The following is an 18,136-nucleotide window of genomic DNA, read 5'->3' on the forward strand; positions in this document are numbered from 1 at the left end:
ACCAGCACATGAACTCAACAGCTTCAGCTTCTGTGAGTGAAAGTTCAATTAGTGCAGCGCTAGAACCACTCGTACCCCGAAACATAATCGACTGTCGATTGAATAAAGAGCGACTTTGCACAATTCCCCCGGCGCAAACACTGAGAACGGCTTTCAACAGCCCTGTCACTGGCTGGCTGGTTGGCTATTTTGGCTGGCACGAACCCTACGACGACCTTGGGTGTTGCTGTGCCTGCCGACGATAGTTCTCCGCCAGCTTTTCCACGTAATCGTTTCGCTCCAGGCGCACGTACGGTACCGGTGCATTCAGCTGAACCGTCGCCGGCGAAGACTTGGTGCACACGGGCAACGCTAGCGGTGAGCCCGGGGGTGAGCGCAGCGGTGAGCAGCAGCAGCTCCGACGCCGCACCAGTGCGGCCTTCCGACGCTCCAGGCCGCGCGTTCGTCGATCGCCCTCGGACGTGGAGACGGAGCGTCCGTACGCTGGTGCGATGCTGATGGACGTTCTACGCTGTTGGATCTGTCTGCCAAATCCACCGCTCAGCTCGAGCAGTGCCGGCGACGCGCCGGCATCCATCGATCCCTTCCGGTGATGCCCGTTGACAGGCGGTCGTGATTCGTCCGCCGTCTGGTCGAAGATCTTGTACGACGGTATGATTAGCTTGCGAGGAACCTCACGCCTGTTGTTCACGTTTACGATCACATTCGGGCGAGTGGCGGCAAACGGGGGGCTGGTGGCCGTGCGTGGTATGGGCGACGGTATCGGGGCGATTGGGGCCGGACTAGCCGGTTTCCGGTACATTTGGTCGATGTTGAGCAGACTTTCTTCGAACGAAAGCTTTTTCTTCTTTTTGGCAATCGGTGGCGAAACAATTACCGAGCGCGGTCGGTCGGTGGTGTGGGTGGCTTTTGCAGCGGCACGCGCTGGTTCCATGGAACTGTTGGGACTTCTACTGTTGCTTTTACCGCTACCACTGCTGGTGTACGGACTGCTGGCTCGGGTGTTCTGACTTGTGGCGGGACTGGCTTTTCCATTGCTACTACTGCTACAGCTACTCACACTGCTGTCATCACACCGCACCGGGCTATTACCGATGTCGGAGCCAGTCGGCACATGATCGGGTTGAGATTCATCGTCCTTCATCGTGGGCTGTGAAACCATTTCCTTCTGCTGCTCCCGGGGCATGGCCGAATCGGCGAGCTCGATAGTATTATTGTTCGCCTCGCCTAGCGTTACGCTGGCACTCGAATGCTCATCCGGTGTTAATTCTACCGCCGCCACGAGTTTGACCGTTTCCTCTTCGTCTTCCATCTCGCTGCTGCTACTGCTGCTACTGCTGCTGCTAGACGACGACGAGCTAGACGACGAAGAGCGCGACGAGTGACTGCTGCGAGAAGAGCTTGATGAACGGCTGCTGCTGCTGCTGCTGCTGCCGGAACTGCTCGAACTATTCGAGCAGTTGCTTTCCTCATCGTGCTGCACCGCAGGCATCAATTCCACTTCGTCGGACGTATCTCTGGTGTCCGCCATCTTTCTCCATCGAACGGAACTCCGCGGTAGCACCCCAACACGCGTCTCAATGTAGCGTTGATAGACGACATACTTGCGCACCAACCGCTGATGCAGTCTCCTCTGGCTCCCGGCTCGGGACGCATACTTTGCCCGAAGCGCCCTCAGCACACCCTCATTCACGCTTTGCTCTTCCACGTGCACCGGCACTACTTCCTCGTACTGCACACACTCCCCATCCTCGGCAAACGCAAACAGCTCCGAATCCTTCGCCGGTACCTCGGCCTCGTCCTCCGACGAACTTGTGTGCATCATCTTTTCGATCTCTTGCTCTACCCGGCTAAAGATATCACTTTCGCTTTCTGCCGCCAGCATTGGTTCTGGCTGGGCAGCGAGATCCGCCATGAAGATCTCATGATCCTCGCACCCTTCGCCGATGTCTTGCCGGACGACGACGAGATCCTCCTTCTGTAGCTGGATGTTTTCACACAGTAGATCCGCTATTGAGCCACGATCCTCCTCGACGATAAATACGCGTCCGGCGCTCGATGTGGTGGCCGCGGAAGGAACCATCTCGCAGTCCACATCTTCGCCGTCATCGTCAATGATGCACACCTCGTTGGTGCTGACGTCGATGAAGATGTTCGCCTCACTCAGGACGGCTTTGCAGAGATCCTGCAATCTGGGCGGTTCGCTCTTCATTTCCTCAATGATGTAAAGGTGTTTGCTCTCCCGGATCACCCGCTCGCACAGCTCCTTGAGTGTCGCCGGCTGGCGGAAAAGCGCCAGCGATTCGATTCGCTCGCAACACAAATCCCTCAAAGAAGGAATGGAAGACAACACCAGCACGGTTCGTCTTTCCGTTTCCTCCTGTTCGGACGGTATGGCTTCCGCTTCCACCTCGACAAGTTCCTCTACCATTGACCCTTCGACCGCATCACCACGCTCACCGTGCTGCAGTGGCGTTTGCCGTCTGGCCAGATCCTGTTTGGCCCAACGGCGGAACGGTTTCGAGTTGAGCGTGTCCACCAGCAAACTGAGCAGACTTTTCGGGCTACGCTTGATAGTTTGTACTTTGAATTTCGGTATATCACAATTGATAAACTCTTCTATGCTGGAGCGACGCGCCTTCTTCGGAAACCGGGGCATATCATAGTCGTAGAAGCGCCGTTTCCGGTGCTTTGGGAAACAGCGCGGCACCTTGAAGGATGCCTCCTCCTCAACAGCGGACGGCGAGTCTTTTACTGCCGTACCTTCACACTTCACCTCCGCGGCGTCACCTTTGGCGTCCGAAACATTCCGAACGTCGTGGCGGACATCTTCCTTACGGTCCAGCGTTCCAACGGGATCTTGTTTTACTTCCCCTTGCAGCTTGGGTTGGGACAAATCTTCAGGTTTACAATCGGGTGATTTTTCGCACTGTGCTTCCTCCGGTGCATCTTCATCACTCCTAAGATCATCACCGGTGTGAGCTTTTTCCGACACATCGTTCTCGTGCTTTGGCTCCTGAATAACTGACGTCTGCTCGGTCACAGCTTCCTCCTCGTCTACCACGACTTTACCCTCTTCCAACACTCCCTGCTCCCTTTCCTTCTCCTTTTCCTTCTCCTCATACACCACCTCCGACTCGAGCTCCGTTTGGTAGTACTTCTCACGGTTGGATTCGATCTCCTCGAGGAACTTGAGCGAATCGGCACTGTCGTTGATGGGAACGACATTCTTCGGCAGCTCGTTGATAACGCTCAGATGCTTGTACTTGTTCAGCTCGCTCTGCGGCACATCGTACGTCTCGAGTATGTACAACTTTTCACCATCCTTGCCGGTTTCTTCCGCCTTCGGTGGCTTCTCAATGTCTACGAGGATGTCGGGCAGGTTACCGTTGCTTTGCACATTCGCCACTATTACTCCCGTGTGGCCGGTTACCGGTGCGGCTGCCGGAACCGCTTCAGCTGATGGTGGTGAAGGAGAGGAATGCGTTGTAATAGCTTCCGGCGTTACGGCAGGACTACCTTTGACCGGTGCGCTCTCGGTAACTGCCGGCCGCGGTGTCACCGGTACTTCTTCCGTCGCTTTCGGCGTTGTGTCCAGTGACGGTTGCAGTTGACCCATGTACTTGCACGACTCGTAGTTCTGATGTGCGGCCAAGTTGTTGTTGGCCTCCTTGGCTGCTTTCGCACCGGAAGAGTCTTCCTCCTCCATTTCGCTCCAGCTTGTGAGGTAATCGCGCAAGCTCTTATCCTTGAGATTTTCATCCAATGCGAAGCTGCGCGGCCCCAGCCCTAGATCTTCCATCGTGGCGTAGCCCCCGTAAGCCCCAACGGCTTCCGGATGCGGCTGGTGATGGAGTTGATGGCGTTGGTGAGGATGCTCACCGGCAGAGATCGGTTGTACGCTTCCGTAACCGATGGGGTTGGTGTTGCTGTGCGGAACCGATGGGACCGGTTTGGAGTGCATGTACCGGTTCTTGAGATACATCTGCTGACAGTCGTAGTTGAGCGCATGGTTCGTATCGTACATCGACCCCGGTACGGTGCCCATCGGCGCGGGTCCACCCTTGAGGATCTTCACACTGTTGATCTGCTCCTCCAGATCGATCAGCGGGTGGTTGATGTCGATCACCGGGCTTGGCGTGTCGTAGAAGCAACTGGACGCTTTCCGGGTCGGCTGTCCCAAGGACGTGGGCACACCGCCGGGGCCCAATGCCGTTCCTCCACCAACGTGTTTCTGCTGCGGTCCCATCGGTTGTGACGAGTACTTCATACCGTAATGTCCCGCATGTCCATGACCGGCCGGCTGCATCGATCCCGGATGTGCACCGGCGTAATGCGGCGCAACACTGCTCGACGTCACATTCGGTGTGTAGAAATCGTTCATGTTTTTGCTGAATGTCAGTTTCGGGTTCGGATATCCCATTGGGCCTTGCACCTGATGGTGGTAGCCACCGGCACTCGTGGCACCGTAGGGTGGCACCGACCCCGGTGCGCTCTGGTGCTGATGGTGCGGATCGGTAGTGTACGGGTGGGGCAGCGGCACTCGTCCACCCATTGACCGCTGGTGGTAGGGATCGTCGTACGACGACACGGAACCATTCGCGCTCGTATACCCATAGCCTCCGACGGCACCTTTATGGTGCGGATGTGGCACATGATGGTGGGCCGGATGGGACGGGTGGGGATGATAACCCGCACCCGTTTGACTGGCGTACGCCATCCGATTCGGTGGGATGTAAGGATTGCTCGGGGTGTGGTGCGGATGCGAGCCGGACAGCTGCTTGGTGGTGTAGGTATTGCCGTAGTAATCCATGCCCGCATTCATCATACCCTTGCTCGGGCCCATCTGGGTGTAGTATGCCGCGTGTCCGGCACTGGTCGTTCCCGCTGCATTGCCTCCACCGCTGGCACCGGCAGTACTCGAGGGCAGGTAGGTGTTCCCGGTGCCATACCCACTGACGTATCGCTGAGATCGTTCGTTGTACATGAGATCGGCGTGCGTGGGAGCGACGCGCGATCCACTCGACAGATGCATTCCCGGCGGTGGTCCGGAACCGGTGTACTTGTTGCGGACGATGTGCGGATACGCATCATAACCCGCATGTCCACCCGGAGCACCCGCGGTCGGGGACTGTTGGATCGGTGTCGCCTGTACCCCATCGGGGTGGTACAGCCCATAGCCAGCGCCACCACCTCCGCCGGTGTGCGACGGTACGTAGTGTCCCGTCGAACCGGGCGGTACCGGCTGGGATACGTAATCGGTCGCACCGGCATACCGATACTGGCCACCGGACATGCGCGACCCACCCGTCGTCGCACCGGACGCGGTGTGATGGTACTTGTTGGGATTCTTCGCCTCGAAGTTCCCGATCACCGTTGCCTCGTGGTGGTGCGTTGCGTACTCTGCCCAGCTACCTGCCGCACCGCCTGCTCCACCGCCCGTTCCACCGATTGCACCGTACTTCCCGCCCATCTCCTTGTACGCGGCACCACCGCTGCCGCCCATCTTCGGCTGATACTGGGGCGGACCATGGTACGGGTACGGGGGGGCCATAATGTTGTGATTGTTATTGCTAATGTTGATGATGGTCGGATTGCTGACACCTTGCTGTGGCACACCACCACCCGCACCAACCGCCGTTCCCGTTCCACCACCGTTCGCTGCAATCGTCGAACCACTTCCCGCACCGTACTGCGTTGCCGCCGTAACGCCAGCGAGAAAGTCACCACCACCGTTCGTGATGGCCGCTATGGCCGGCGGTGCTCCCTGGCCGCTGCTGATGTTGTTCACAATGTTGGTGTTGATGTTGTTGATGTTGTACGTGATGCTGTCGCCGGTGTTGGTTTCGAACTTGCGCGAGCTGTTGCTGATGCTCGAGCTGTAGCTGCTGTTGCTGGTAGCGGCAGTCGCGTTGCTACCGCTTGTCCCACTCCCGGCACTGTTGCTGTTGACGCAGAGCGATGCGGCCGCGTTGGTGTTGGTGCCGTCGAACAGACCGGCAGCGTTGCTGTCCGGATACAGTCCACCAGCTCCACCGTTCCCTGCGCCTAGCGGCTGATGAAGCGCTTCCAGGTGATGCTGCCGCTGGGTTGCTGTTGCGGTTTGAAGCTCAGGTTGATGGTGTTGTTGCTGTTGTTGAGACTGCTGTATAACATGACTCTGCTGTATGATGCCGGGCGCCGGTTGTCCGTATCCACCAACGACAACCGACTGTGCCGTGGTCTGTTGCGATGGGACCGAATTCTGCAGGTGGACGTTCAGCGGCTGCTGCTGTTGTTGCTGCTGCTGCTGCTGCTGGGAATGGTGATGGTGTTGGTACTGATGGTACTGCCTAGAGGACCCTAAGGGTGGCACCGGGGGCGGAGGGGGTTGCGGTGGGATCTGGGGAGGGTTGTGAAGGTGGTACTTCACATTCGTGCTCGGCAGGCCGCTGGCGCCCGGGAAACTGTTCGAAATGTCCGCAAACAGTCCACCATGATGTTCCATTGTCGGTGTACGGGAGACGCCACTTTGCCTAGCAATTCATCTGATACCGCCGTGGGGGGATGGTTCTGTTAGTGAAGAAAGCGAGACAAAAAGGAGTAACAAAATACATTAGAAATATAAAAAAAAGCTTTATTACGAAAAAGGAAAGCAATATTTATTCTTTATACCCAGCTACAGTTAGTCAGAGTTATACAAGTGGCCACTCTTTATAACCCAGTCCTGTCTCGTGCTGCAAAAGGTGACAAGAAGGAAAGGCTTTCACTTTTTCCACATTAGCGCCATTTGCTTTCATTTCATCCCCACAAATCGATAAGCCTTTCAAAACGTTCTCGCTATATGCCTAATGCCCATTACTATCTGTCGTGGCTTTTAGAAGCTTACCGCAGCACATTGCATCCGTCCGGCCCCTCTCCCACCCTGCCGGACACTTGCAACATGAAAATGGAAGTGAAATAATGGAGCCACCCACTAAAAATGGGACCACAACCTTCATTCGCCGCCACTGGATGGCTACGAACTCTCCGCAGGCATGCCGCTCCAGTCAGATAATAGCAGCTGGGAAAAAACCCACCCGATACGTGCCCATGGTACCCGTTGCTGGATGGAACCCAGCCAGCATGGGCTGCCCTTGCGGGTCCCTGCAGCAACCCTTTGTCCCGTAAATTATTCATCATAATTGATTTGACATATATTTGAATAATTACCCGACCGTGCCCGAACGAAAGGGAACCCAACGCGCCGGTACCCGTGCCCGGTGGCTTGGGTGCGATTATTGTTCCGCACAGAAACATAGCACCATTTTTCTTTGGGTCACCAGTGCCAGAAAGTATGGGAATTCATTAGAACGAACGTGCACGGGTTCGGTGCTAGTGGTGCAATTTTATGCTACACTATTGATGGCTAATCTAATCGAGTAAAGCGATCGTAATGGAGTATTTTTGTTGCTGTTTTCATTTTCATTCGTTCCTTTGTTTAGCGGCGAATGACTACAGCTCGGGAAGCATTAGTGTTTCCGCTTTTCAAATTGTCGTTTCCGCTTTTTTATGGTTGGACGTTTTCCTTTTTCGTGAACTGTGCTAAATCCGAAACAAGCGAGTGTAAACGCAAATCCAACCTTAGTGTTTGGTGGTTCAATAAGATGCGTTTTAAAACATTGTAAATGAATGCATAAATTTTAGATCGAGTAACAGCTTACAACATTTTCCACAGTACGATCAATCAGCCTAAAAGTATGCAATTACTAGGCACCAGTGAATTTTTTATTTTCAAAACTACATACATTTTTAACAAAAACATTGCCTACCTTCAGGAGTACAAACCCAAGACACGAACGAATGGTGAATTATCAAGAGTTTAATGCATTTACATCCTTACCATTATTAATGTTCTAATTGCATTATTTATTGAAAAGAAAATACTGACCAATCCTTAATATGAATTTTACATACTGACCTAGCGAACACCACATTTAGTGCAAAAACACGTGACGTTTAATTAAAATAGCCGTTAACGAGCGGTGCTTTCAATCCCTTTATACTTCCGTATGTTCCTATGACAAACGCAAGTAGCATACACCGTTCAAGGGACATCAGAGAATCCAGCCAGATGGTCCCAATGGAATGGCAAGTATTGCGTGCGGCAAATGTTTTAAATATGATCAGTCGTACCGACGTTGCAGAGAGTGAAAACGCAGTGACTAATTCATCCATTGCCCGCCGGTACGCTATCCCCCGGATCGATCGCGGAAATGGCATATTAACATACATTTCGCTCGGGGTATTTGTGACCCGTAGTAAGGCCACGCTAAAGACCAATCCACCAATATCGCAATGGCGCCAGCCGTAAACGTCGAACATGACAGATTGCCGGTGAAAAAGGAGTTCAATGAAAAAAAAACACACACACGTAGTAAGCTACGCTTCAGGTGAACAGGCAGCGGAACGTTCTGGTTGCGCGTGTAGCGGAAGTGCTAATTTCCGATTTCGATGAAAAATGCTCAAACATGACTCCCTGCGCTACACACTTTTGGGTTTGGTACGGCACGGCAGGAGTAACAGTTGAGCGTACCGAACCTCCCGACTGGTGGAAATAGGTCGTAGCCAGCGCACCAGCTAGAAACGGACGGCTCGGCAAAAGGATACGAAACTGGCAGGAGGCATAGCGAAATGTCATGCAAAAGTGATGACTTTCGTGCCGGTGGAATAGTGAACTCGAACACAGGGCTACAGGGTTGTTATCATTTGACTGAAGGTAGGTACTGTCGAGTTTCTAGCGTATATCTGTGTGTTAAAGTGTATCCGCGCCTGTGTGTGTGTGTGTGGGCTAAAGGGAAAAAGGAAACCTTTCAAGCATGTGCATGAAACAAAATGATGTAAAAAGTGAAGAAGAAAAAAAAACAGGCACAGCAAATACCACACGCGCTCTGATGTCCAAAAGCACGTTTGAAGGGTTTTGTAGGAAAAAAAAATGAACGGCACATAGCCGACATTCCGTGGCGGTGGAGCAAAGCGTTGTCGGGCAGAGTCAAAGAAACATTTGCCGTGTGTGGAGTAGACTAAACTGTGCAAGAAAATGGTGCATACTTTCGTTGGACGAGGTCTGAAATCAGAAATAAGTAGACAAACAAGTAGACGCTGTATTGCAGGCTCGTGGAGGAATAATATTCAACGGCTTTTAGATGCTTTAGTAGCTATTCCACTAAACGGTTAGCTAAATATTAATGTCAAATGGATGAAAAGTGTTGTTTTAGAAGGTAATAAATGGGTTTAATTGGATTATTTCCTTAAAAACATCGTTTAGAGTTTACGCCCCTGGAGGTATGCAATATTATTTAAACATTAATTGTTCACATACAAAGTAACACCAAAAGAGGATGAGAATTTCTTTTCTGAATTCTTCGATTGTTCAGCTACTTCCAATACCAAAAAAAAATTAAGCGTAGAGGAATAATAAAGCGCCATAAAATGTTTCAACAAATAAATAAATACATGCTGTAATGCGTGTTGCATAGTGTAAGGGGTAATTCATTGTACGAGTCACCTTATTAGGACCTATTTGAGACCCTCGTTATTCTTTTCCGAAATCTACTTTGTTAGCTGATGTATGTGTTGTTGCCTAGCAGCAACTTTTGTCCGTTTCGAGGGCGATGACAGTGGATTCGGGCACGGTAAAAATGGTGCGCACATATTCGCACCACACGCCAGCAGTGCATTAGGGGCTTTGGTGAGCTTTATACCGTAGTCCCGTTTGCTATCTTCCCGATGCACGATGTCACGCACGATATTTTCCGTCCGAAATTGTGTGACCTATATTTTTTTACAAACCATTTACTGTTTCCAATTTTCTGACGTGCTTTAAAAATCGGCTCATATATTTTTGTGTGTCCGGAGCGCTGTCTGTCTTTAAGCGCACACCGAGCTGGCTCTGTCATGATGTAGCAATAAACAAGGATTCGTGGCTTTAGAAACACGAAAACATATTCCGATGGCTGTTTGCGGGATACCAGGTGGTGTGAAAAAGGAACACGAAAATAAGGAAAAAACAGAACTCAGCTCCACCATGATAGACCACATGCGAAAGGAAAATGATTTCAAAAAAGGGAAAATTTGATCAATCCGCTATCGGGAAGTATGGACGGATATGGTACCGAGCGCCATAGCTATAGCGCCAGAAAGCAGTAAAGGAACCCTTTCCGGATGAGTGACGCGCTCCACTCCGCTTGGTAATGGGTGCAGGAAATCAATAATTTCTTTGAATTTAATAAATTGTACTGACAGCTGGGAATGGTGCCGGTAACTGGTGTACGTGTGACGGGCGTAAGAAGTCGGGGCTGTGTACTGCCGTTGTATAAGCGAACTCCATGAACTTTGCCTCGGCCGTCTAATGGAAGGAACGGCGCGAACCCGACCGGCTACCCCGTTTTGTGGCGTCCACACTCACTCCACGCCACAGCGTCGACCTGTCAAGGTTCGTAGGTTCTGCACCGAAAGACTAGCAAAGCGGATGGATTATTCAGTGTTTTTGCTTCGTCCTAAAGACCAATATCGGTTCGTGCGATGACGGTTGACTCGTTGGTGGAAGGACTTCACCCACGGTTTGTGTTACAAACCGTGGAAGGTGCACGAGCAGGTGGTACGAGCAGCATATTCTACAGAAGATAGCGCGATTGTTGTTTTGTCATCCTGCGCTACGGAGCGACGAGTGCCTTTGAAGCAGGTTGCCCCATTGTGCTGGGAGTTTGTTTTTCTAATCCTACATATGTGTGCCTTTGGGATTTAAAGCTCACTTTGGGAGGAGGAAGAAAAGGATCATCAGATCACGCGTGATGCACCGAAACGGGACCAGTGCCCAGTGCAAACCCAGTGGGCCAGAGGTGCAGGGGTTTTATTGATACATCAAACCGCATGTTTGTTTTCCAATCAATTTCTCCTCATCGAGCGCTATAAAACGTGAGTTGTTTTTGTCGAACAAACCATAATGCACCGTACAAACACCGTGATCCACGTAATGGTGGACGGAAGTTGAAGCTGCAGTTCCATATAATTGGGAATAATGTGCTACCAAACATGGGTTCATTAAATGGATCTTCCGTAATCATAATTTTTATCACGTTTTCATCATTATAAACGCCAGAGGGGTATACAAGCTGTGCTTTTTTACGAAACCTTGCGTGTGGGGCCTTTGTGTCTCAAGGTATCCCTACACGTGGTGACGGTAAGAAGTGTTGGTCTAGGGAATTCATAGACTTAGTCTGTTTAAATGTTGAATCAATCCAATCTAAACTAGACAAAATCAAACATGTTTACACGACCCATATGCACCCAAGCGCCCCGTAATACGCACCGGGGTTGAGAAAAACAGTTTGAGATGGATAAATAACGCGTCCCCAAAGAACCTTTGGCTTTCACTGCGTCACGCGTCGCGAAGTCTTCAGCGCCACAACCAGAGCATGATAATGACACGCGCAAACAGCTGAATGCGGCACAAGAAAATGATCTAGTTGGGTTTTGTTGGTACTCGACACACGATCTGTCACACAAATCTTTTCCGGGCACCCCAGCCACGGGTCCGTGGCCATCCGCATAATGTGGCCGATCGTTCTGTAATGAAGAAGAGTACCGCGCAAACACGACAACCAACTATTGCGAGGTAGTTAAGTGGTGAAACACGGCGTTCTACACGGTGCAAGAACTGGAGCATTCTGTCAATGATGCCTCGAAACGATTCACCGCTGAGATTGACGGGTATCGGGGCCGGGAACCCCGTACATTGCGCGTCTGCCAGCGTGCACTTCACTTAGCGGAGATTTGTTAATTAACCTAGAATTAATTCCGTTACTCCGATTGTACTACTGCGGGCAGAAATTCGAGTGCAGTGATTGAAGTGTGGCTTGACGCACTAGTTCCCTTTGCTGAGCTGTAGAAGACCTCCCTGAAGCAGTTCCCTTCCCAATCAAAGTGTCCAGAAATGTGTAGGGTAATTGAGTTAATTGCTTAACATAATTTGCATGATCCATACACAAAGTAACTGCACTCACATGGATTAATATTAGACAAGTTGAGAGAGGTATCTCTCAACGCAACACAACGGTTGGTCCAATTGGCTTCAAAGGGGGGGAAAAACAAGCACAAACAACCCTGCAACACGCGACACTGTGGATGGGCACGTGTGTCACTTGCTACCATCATTAAATTAATGCATTCGCTTGAGCAATCAACCAGGCGTGATAGATACGCAGTGCCCGTATCAAGGAACGCTTTTGTCCGGCTGAATGTAACGAGCCGGGTTTGTTATGATTTTGAAGGTGAAGAATTTCCAAACAAAAACGCCGCCCATTCCTTCCCCATTAGCCGGCGCAGTTTCGCCATCAAAAGAATTTGGATAAAGTGGAAAAGTTTGTTGGGTTGAAGTAGAAAGTGTAGCTATGTGCGACAATTGCAAAGTGTTAAAAGTTTCCTTCAAGTAACCAGCTTTTATCACTTCGTAATGGAGCTTGAGTGGCAGTTGTGGTGTAATACGAGTGATGATGGTTTTAACACAAATTGTCACATGTATTAAGACGATTTGTTGCAACTTATTCTAAGTGCCTTATTGTTGCCTTATTTCTTTAATAATGCAGGAAATTGATAAAGTACTGTGCTTGGAAGATAGAAAACTGAGCAATGCATAAACGAGGGGTAGTTCCTAGTTTTAAAGCACAGTGGGGCAAAATGCTCCATACAAAAATTAATAATATTTAGCTACTATGGAACGGTTCCGTTTCTTACGTTTAGTGAACGACATAAGGTTAAAAAAGAATAGATCTTCGATTCCTTAACGATATTGTTCATTGTAACGACGCTCCACATATCACTTCCTTGAAAGACGCTCCAAATATCGCTCTTTTTCACTTTTGTAATATTTTTCAGAGCCTTTGTTGCGAAATTGATCTTGCTGTGTATCCACTTCTCCCGAACATCCGGGAGGCTTAGTTAGGGGAAGCTTTAAAATCAGGTTGCATGCTTAAAAACCTGTTGTGGCGGTTCCACTCCTTTCAAAGGGTGAACGAATTTGCTTCGCTTTTTTATGAGCTTTTCCAATCACTAGAATCGATAAGCCAACACTTAACTCAATGTTAACAACGACAAACACTTTTTAAAACTGGAGTTAACAGTAAATTCATTTTGACTTTCGTTTCGCAGTTGATGTACGACTTATTGAATATCTATTTAATATCATATTCAAATATAATCCAAGGGGGAGGGGAGTGGGTTTGGAAATTGTTTGCTTAGAAGCCATCATTGGTAGATCGAAAATAAATAATTGGTAATTAATATCATATCAACAGTTTTTTTGTCTAAATTATTATTAATAAAGGAAATTGAAATTAACTGAAACATCTTTATACATATTTCACTAACAAATGTCCCAAAGGGTACATTAGGCCCCCTACTCTCTTACACATTTGCACAACGTCGGGATGCCGATTGAGGAACTAACAGTCCATTTAATTACACCTCCAACCCCCTCCTCCCACATTGCATAACACACACTCCCAGCGAGGTCAACTCACCCGGCGATGGTAAAACATGTGTGGAGGTCACTCCATCAGGGAAATTGTTGTCCGGTCCGGTTTTCCGGTTGTAAATAAATGTCAATCGTGTGTGCCGTACGCGAGCCGCCGGCCACCGGTACGGTTGGAAAGCTTTCCACGCCATTTTCCATTACAAGTTCATCGTGTGAGTGTGTGTTTGGGGTGGATTCATTTTTCAAGTGCATTTTTGATGTGACGCGGTGACACTCATAAATCACCTTTCTCCGGGTAGATGGCGTGAGATGAAGTAAGTATGCTGCATGGATGCAGCTTGCCAATACATTATTGATCAGAGACGCCACAGATGTCGGTGGTTGGTAATTTCTGGGAAATTGGGCACAGGTTTTGAGTGACAGCTAGTGTCCCCTATTATTTCCATTACTTCTCACTCCAAGTTCCTCCAAGGCAATAATGTTTGTGACGATACCAAACATACAGGGTTCGATTTGCCTACCTAAGAGTCAAAAGTACTCCAACAAGTTCATTTACTCGCAAAATGTGTGACGGAATAATTTGTTTGTTCCACGGGTAGCAAAAGCACCCTCGAACAGACGGGTTCGATACACTTTCGCTAGCGCTAATTGATTAAGTCGTTTAATTAATGAATACCGATTGCTTTAAGTGACGCCGGTATGCTGGGACGCGATGACATACGACCATACCCGTCCATCCCGATGGTTGGGTGGCGGTCGCAGTCGCTAAGAAAATAAGCATATTTCTATCGAAAGAACCCAACCTTACGCCGACAATGATTTGGTGTGGCCAAAGCATTGCGTAAAGCGGGAAAAGTTCGTCGTACCTGCGGGCTAGAATCCACGGGTCGCTTTGCCCCGCGTTTTTCCCCACTCCAAGGGAAGAGCTATTAATTTCCATTAAGCACCGTAAAGCACCGGGAACATTGCTACAGTCCACGATGGCCCACCAGTTCCACACGGCGATCGATTCGTTCACCCACAAGTGGGCGATAAACATTTTTCGGTCCAGAAGGATGGGTTCGTAATGTAATCGGTGTCTGTTTCGGCGTTCGTTACACCCAACCAAAAAAAGCGGTGTACCAAAAGGTTGGGCAGGGGAGCGAGGTCCATATCCTGGCGAGCGGTGTTACAAACAATAACCACCAGGACATCCGCACTGGAGAGCACCTTTCCCAGCGGGGAATACTTCCCAAGTGGTGCAACGTAAATTGAAATTTATATCTCGAACTTTATTTTATTTTTCCGCTTCGATTCGATTCGAGCCTTCCACGGCACACAAACGCACTGCACAAGAAGTGGAAAATCGAACACGTGTTCAACATATGCGTTCTACTCCCCCCAAGCGAACGGTGTCGAAATTTCCCTGGTGGCAAGGGAAATGTGTGCCAGGTAAGTCACAATCATGTTGTTGCGGTTGTGGTCGTTTCGCAGATGAAAAATCAACCGCGATCGATTGGAGGGATGGTGGATTGTCGTGCAGCGTGCTACACATTTAAAACTTCTGCAATGTCTCAAAACGCAAACAGTATCGCACGTTACCCATCGAAAACAATAAATCCAATTGAATAATTTTCAAATTAATAATTCAATTGCCGCCATCATCAACGTCATCGTCACCGTAATGGCCGTTGCCCTGCGAGCCGTTCGGGTGGGGAAATTTCTTTTTCACTCCCCGCGGGAATTAAATTGCCTTCATGTTTTATTAGCGTTATTGCGCAGGCAAGTAAGTGGGTGACGGGAGAAGGGGGAAGGAAGGGAGGGGAAGAGTTGCATCAGGCCGCGGCTACGACACAAAGTATTCGATGGTTGGATTAGCTGGACGTCTCGTCCCCGCACCATGCGAGTACGATTTCACACTGGAAGAACACTTGAAGTTGGTGCGGTCTATCCCGAGTGAAGAACTCCCGTGCCTGGTCGGACTTTAAACTACCGACCAAACTGTGGAATGAGGTCAATGGTTACTATGCACTAGCGGCACAATCAGAATACCGGCCTAGTTCTAATGCAACCTTCGGGTGGTTTAATCTACCGCTGGGTTATTCTTGACTCTCCCACCCAGGAAAACTCGCTCGATTATGTAGTTAAATCAATAGGCCGAATAGAGCTCCGTTACGCAGTGTCCCCCCCTCCACCGTGGCCAGTCAATCGCCGTCAATTGATAATCCGGTCCGATCGACCAATCGATGACCTTATTTCCTCCTTTCCGTTGCCCGGTGCGAAACGGAACCGCCGTCTTCGTTGCGTTGCTATCGATTATCGGCCAATGGCGGTCTGGTCTTTTGCGTGCTGCTTCCGCCGAGCGCTTACAAATGCACGTGCAGTTCAAGGGTCACGCAGCGCAGGACAAGCAACCACAAGAAACGGAAAGTGTGCAAGGGTTCCATTTGCTTCACGCTGAGGGGGGCGACGTTGGGATATTTGGGAGTTTTTTTTTTTTTGGCCATCCGTCTTACTCTGTGGCAGTACGCCATAGTGTGCCGTATCGCGTCCACTTCACATTACAGCTGTAGTTGATTATTATGTAAAACGGGCATGATGTGCTTCAAGACAACGGCTGACGACAATTGACGTCGTTGATGGAAGACACTAAGCACACCCCGGCTGGCCGGGTAAACCGCAAACGCTGCTTGGATTCGCCAAAGGGGTTGCAATTTGCCAGCATTAGGGGTGGGTCGTGGGGGAGGGTGGTTTCTTGCAGAACAGGGAGAGTACTCGCGGGAAATGTACAAGGTACAACTCCACTGGTCTAGACGTAATTCTACGAGTTCTTGCCATTCAACATGGTTGCTTGATTTACTGGTTCTAAGCAGATGGTCATGGCAATGCTTCCGTGAACTTATTCCACAGCACTACTACACGCCCGTACCCAAGGGTGGAGCACTCGAACAGTTCCTCGAGGCTGATGTGCTGGAACTTACAGTCCAATGGACACTCGAACCTGCGAATCGGTCGCAGAATGTGGACGACAAAACCGTTGCGCTTCTTTGCATAAGCTGTTCTTCAACTTCGCACACACACACACAGCCACGCGTACACACGCCATAATGGTATGCGCTTATGTATTTTGGACTGAAGCGGTGGAACGTGAATTACTGTCCGCTGGTAAATAAACGACAGCCGGAAAGGTTGGAAGCAGCAATAATAACAAACAACGTCACCGCCATCATCATCATAATCATTACCGCCTCGCCATCGGTGCTCCCCCGTTACCCCGTTTCCCCCGCCCTTTCCACGGGCGGTACTGGCCACCGATTTGACACCGCGCCACCGGTTCTAAAGGGAGTATCTTCTTCCATCCCTCGCCAATGTGCCACCATGCGGCCGACCGACGATGACTTTCCATTGTTATTCGCTTCAGCTTCGCCATCGCTGCCTTAAAATGCGTTCAGAACCATAAACGCTGGGCAGCGGCTACGCTTGCTTTTGCGAGGGGTAGTGCTGATGGGCCGTGTGCCGCGAAGTACAGCGCACTAGCCCCTCGGAACTGTCTATTTAAACGACACACACTTTAATGGCAAAAATGGGCAATTGTTTTTCTTTGCGTTACTGTTGTTTTGAAGCAGAGCAAAATAAAACCAACAAACGTAAACTTATGTTCGCGACTGGCGAGACTGATAAGATGCGACAGCGGTGGAGCACTCGCACACACAAGGCCGGCGGAGGCGACAGCTTAGCGAAAACCTGGCAAAGATATACCACAAAACAGCCAACTCGATAGATGACGTACGTTCCGACGGGGTTCCGGGTGTCGCTGGCGGTGACGTTTCGTGGTTTGGCCCTTGTTACAAACGGGGCCAGGGGGCCACCGAAGGAAGCCATAAATTAACGAGCCCCGAGCGCTCAACCTCGGGGGGGGGGGGGGGGGGATAGTGAGCGCAGTGTCTTTTGAAGAATGTCAGCCGGGAATTTACCGCGGGAAGGGTTTTTTTTTCGGTCGGAAACACTACACAAACACGGGCACGGGATTCGAGTGGGGTGGAACGGTTTGGTTGCGATTTTGTGGTTTCTTCAATGGTTTACGGATACCACCGAGGGAAGACATAAGAATAATGGAGTTCTTGCACCGGATGATTACCGGTTTTTTTTTTTGTTCTGTTTTAGCGTGTTCCAAAAATCAAAACGAAGAGTCTAATTTTGCACGAACAACTGACACTTGTGGTGATTGGATTGGATTTGTCTCTTTTGTTCTGTTTTTTTTTCGTATGCTGTTGATTACTAACAACGCGCCACTTTATCTAAATACTGCACGCATGGGTAGTAAACCCTTCTCGCCGTCATTTCTCTAACTAGTGATGGGAAAGTTGCATATTTTCGGAACGGAACGGAACCAGGTTCTTTACTTAGAGACACGAGACGAAGCTCTTTTTTTGTTCGTTGAACTTACTTTCAAGAGAAAATTAAATTAATCCTATATGATATGATTTTTACACATTCATCACCATCTTAGAACATATTAGTATTATTCTTTTAAAGATTTTACTTTACAAAAAAGATTATTTGCCAACTTTATACCACGAATTCTTCGTAACTACTATCAGCAATTTTATTTTTATTAAAATTCGGAAAAAAATAATTAAAAAGAAGCAGCCAACTGAATAAAAC

At 49.7% G+C, this 18,136-nt stretch overlaps 1 protein-coding gene across 1 annotated transcript; it reads right to left on the reverse strand.

Moving 5' to 3' along the window:
- Positions 1-205: 205 nt before the first annotated feature.
- Positions 206-6,487, reverse strand: LOC128714674 (uncharacterized). The gene has a single exon (XM_053809550.1). The coding sequence runs from the start codon at positions 6,485-6,487 to the stop codon at positions 206-208; it is 6,282 nt and encodes a 2,093-aa protein (XP_053665525.1).
- Positions 6,488-18,136: the final 11,649 nt, after the last annotated feature.

Source organism: Anopheles marshallii, chromosome 3, assembly GCF_943734725.1.
Source record: "Anopheles marshallii chromosome 3, idAnoMarsDA_429_01, whole genome shotgun sequence".
Lineage (NCBI taxonomy): Eukaryota > Metazoa > Arthropoda > Insecta > Diptera > Culicidae > Anopheles > Anopheles marshallii.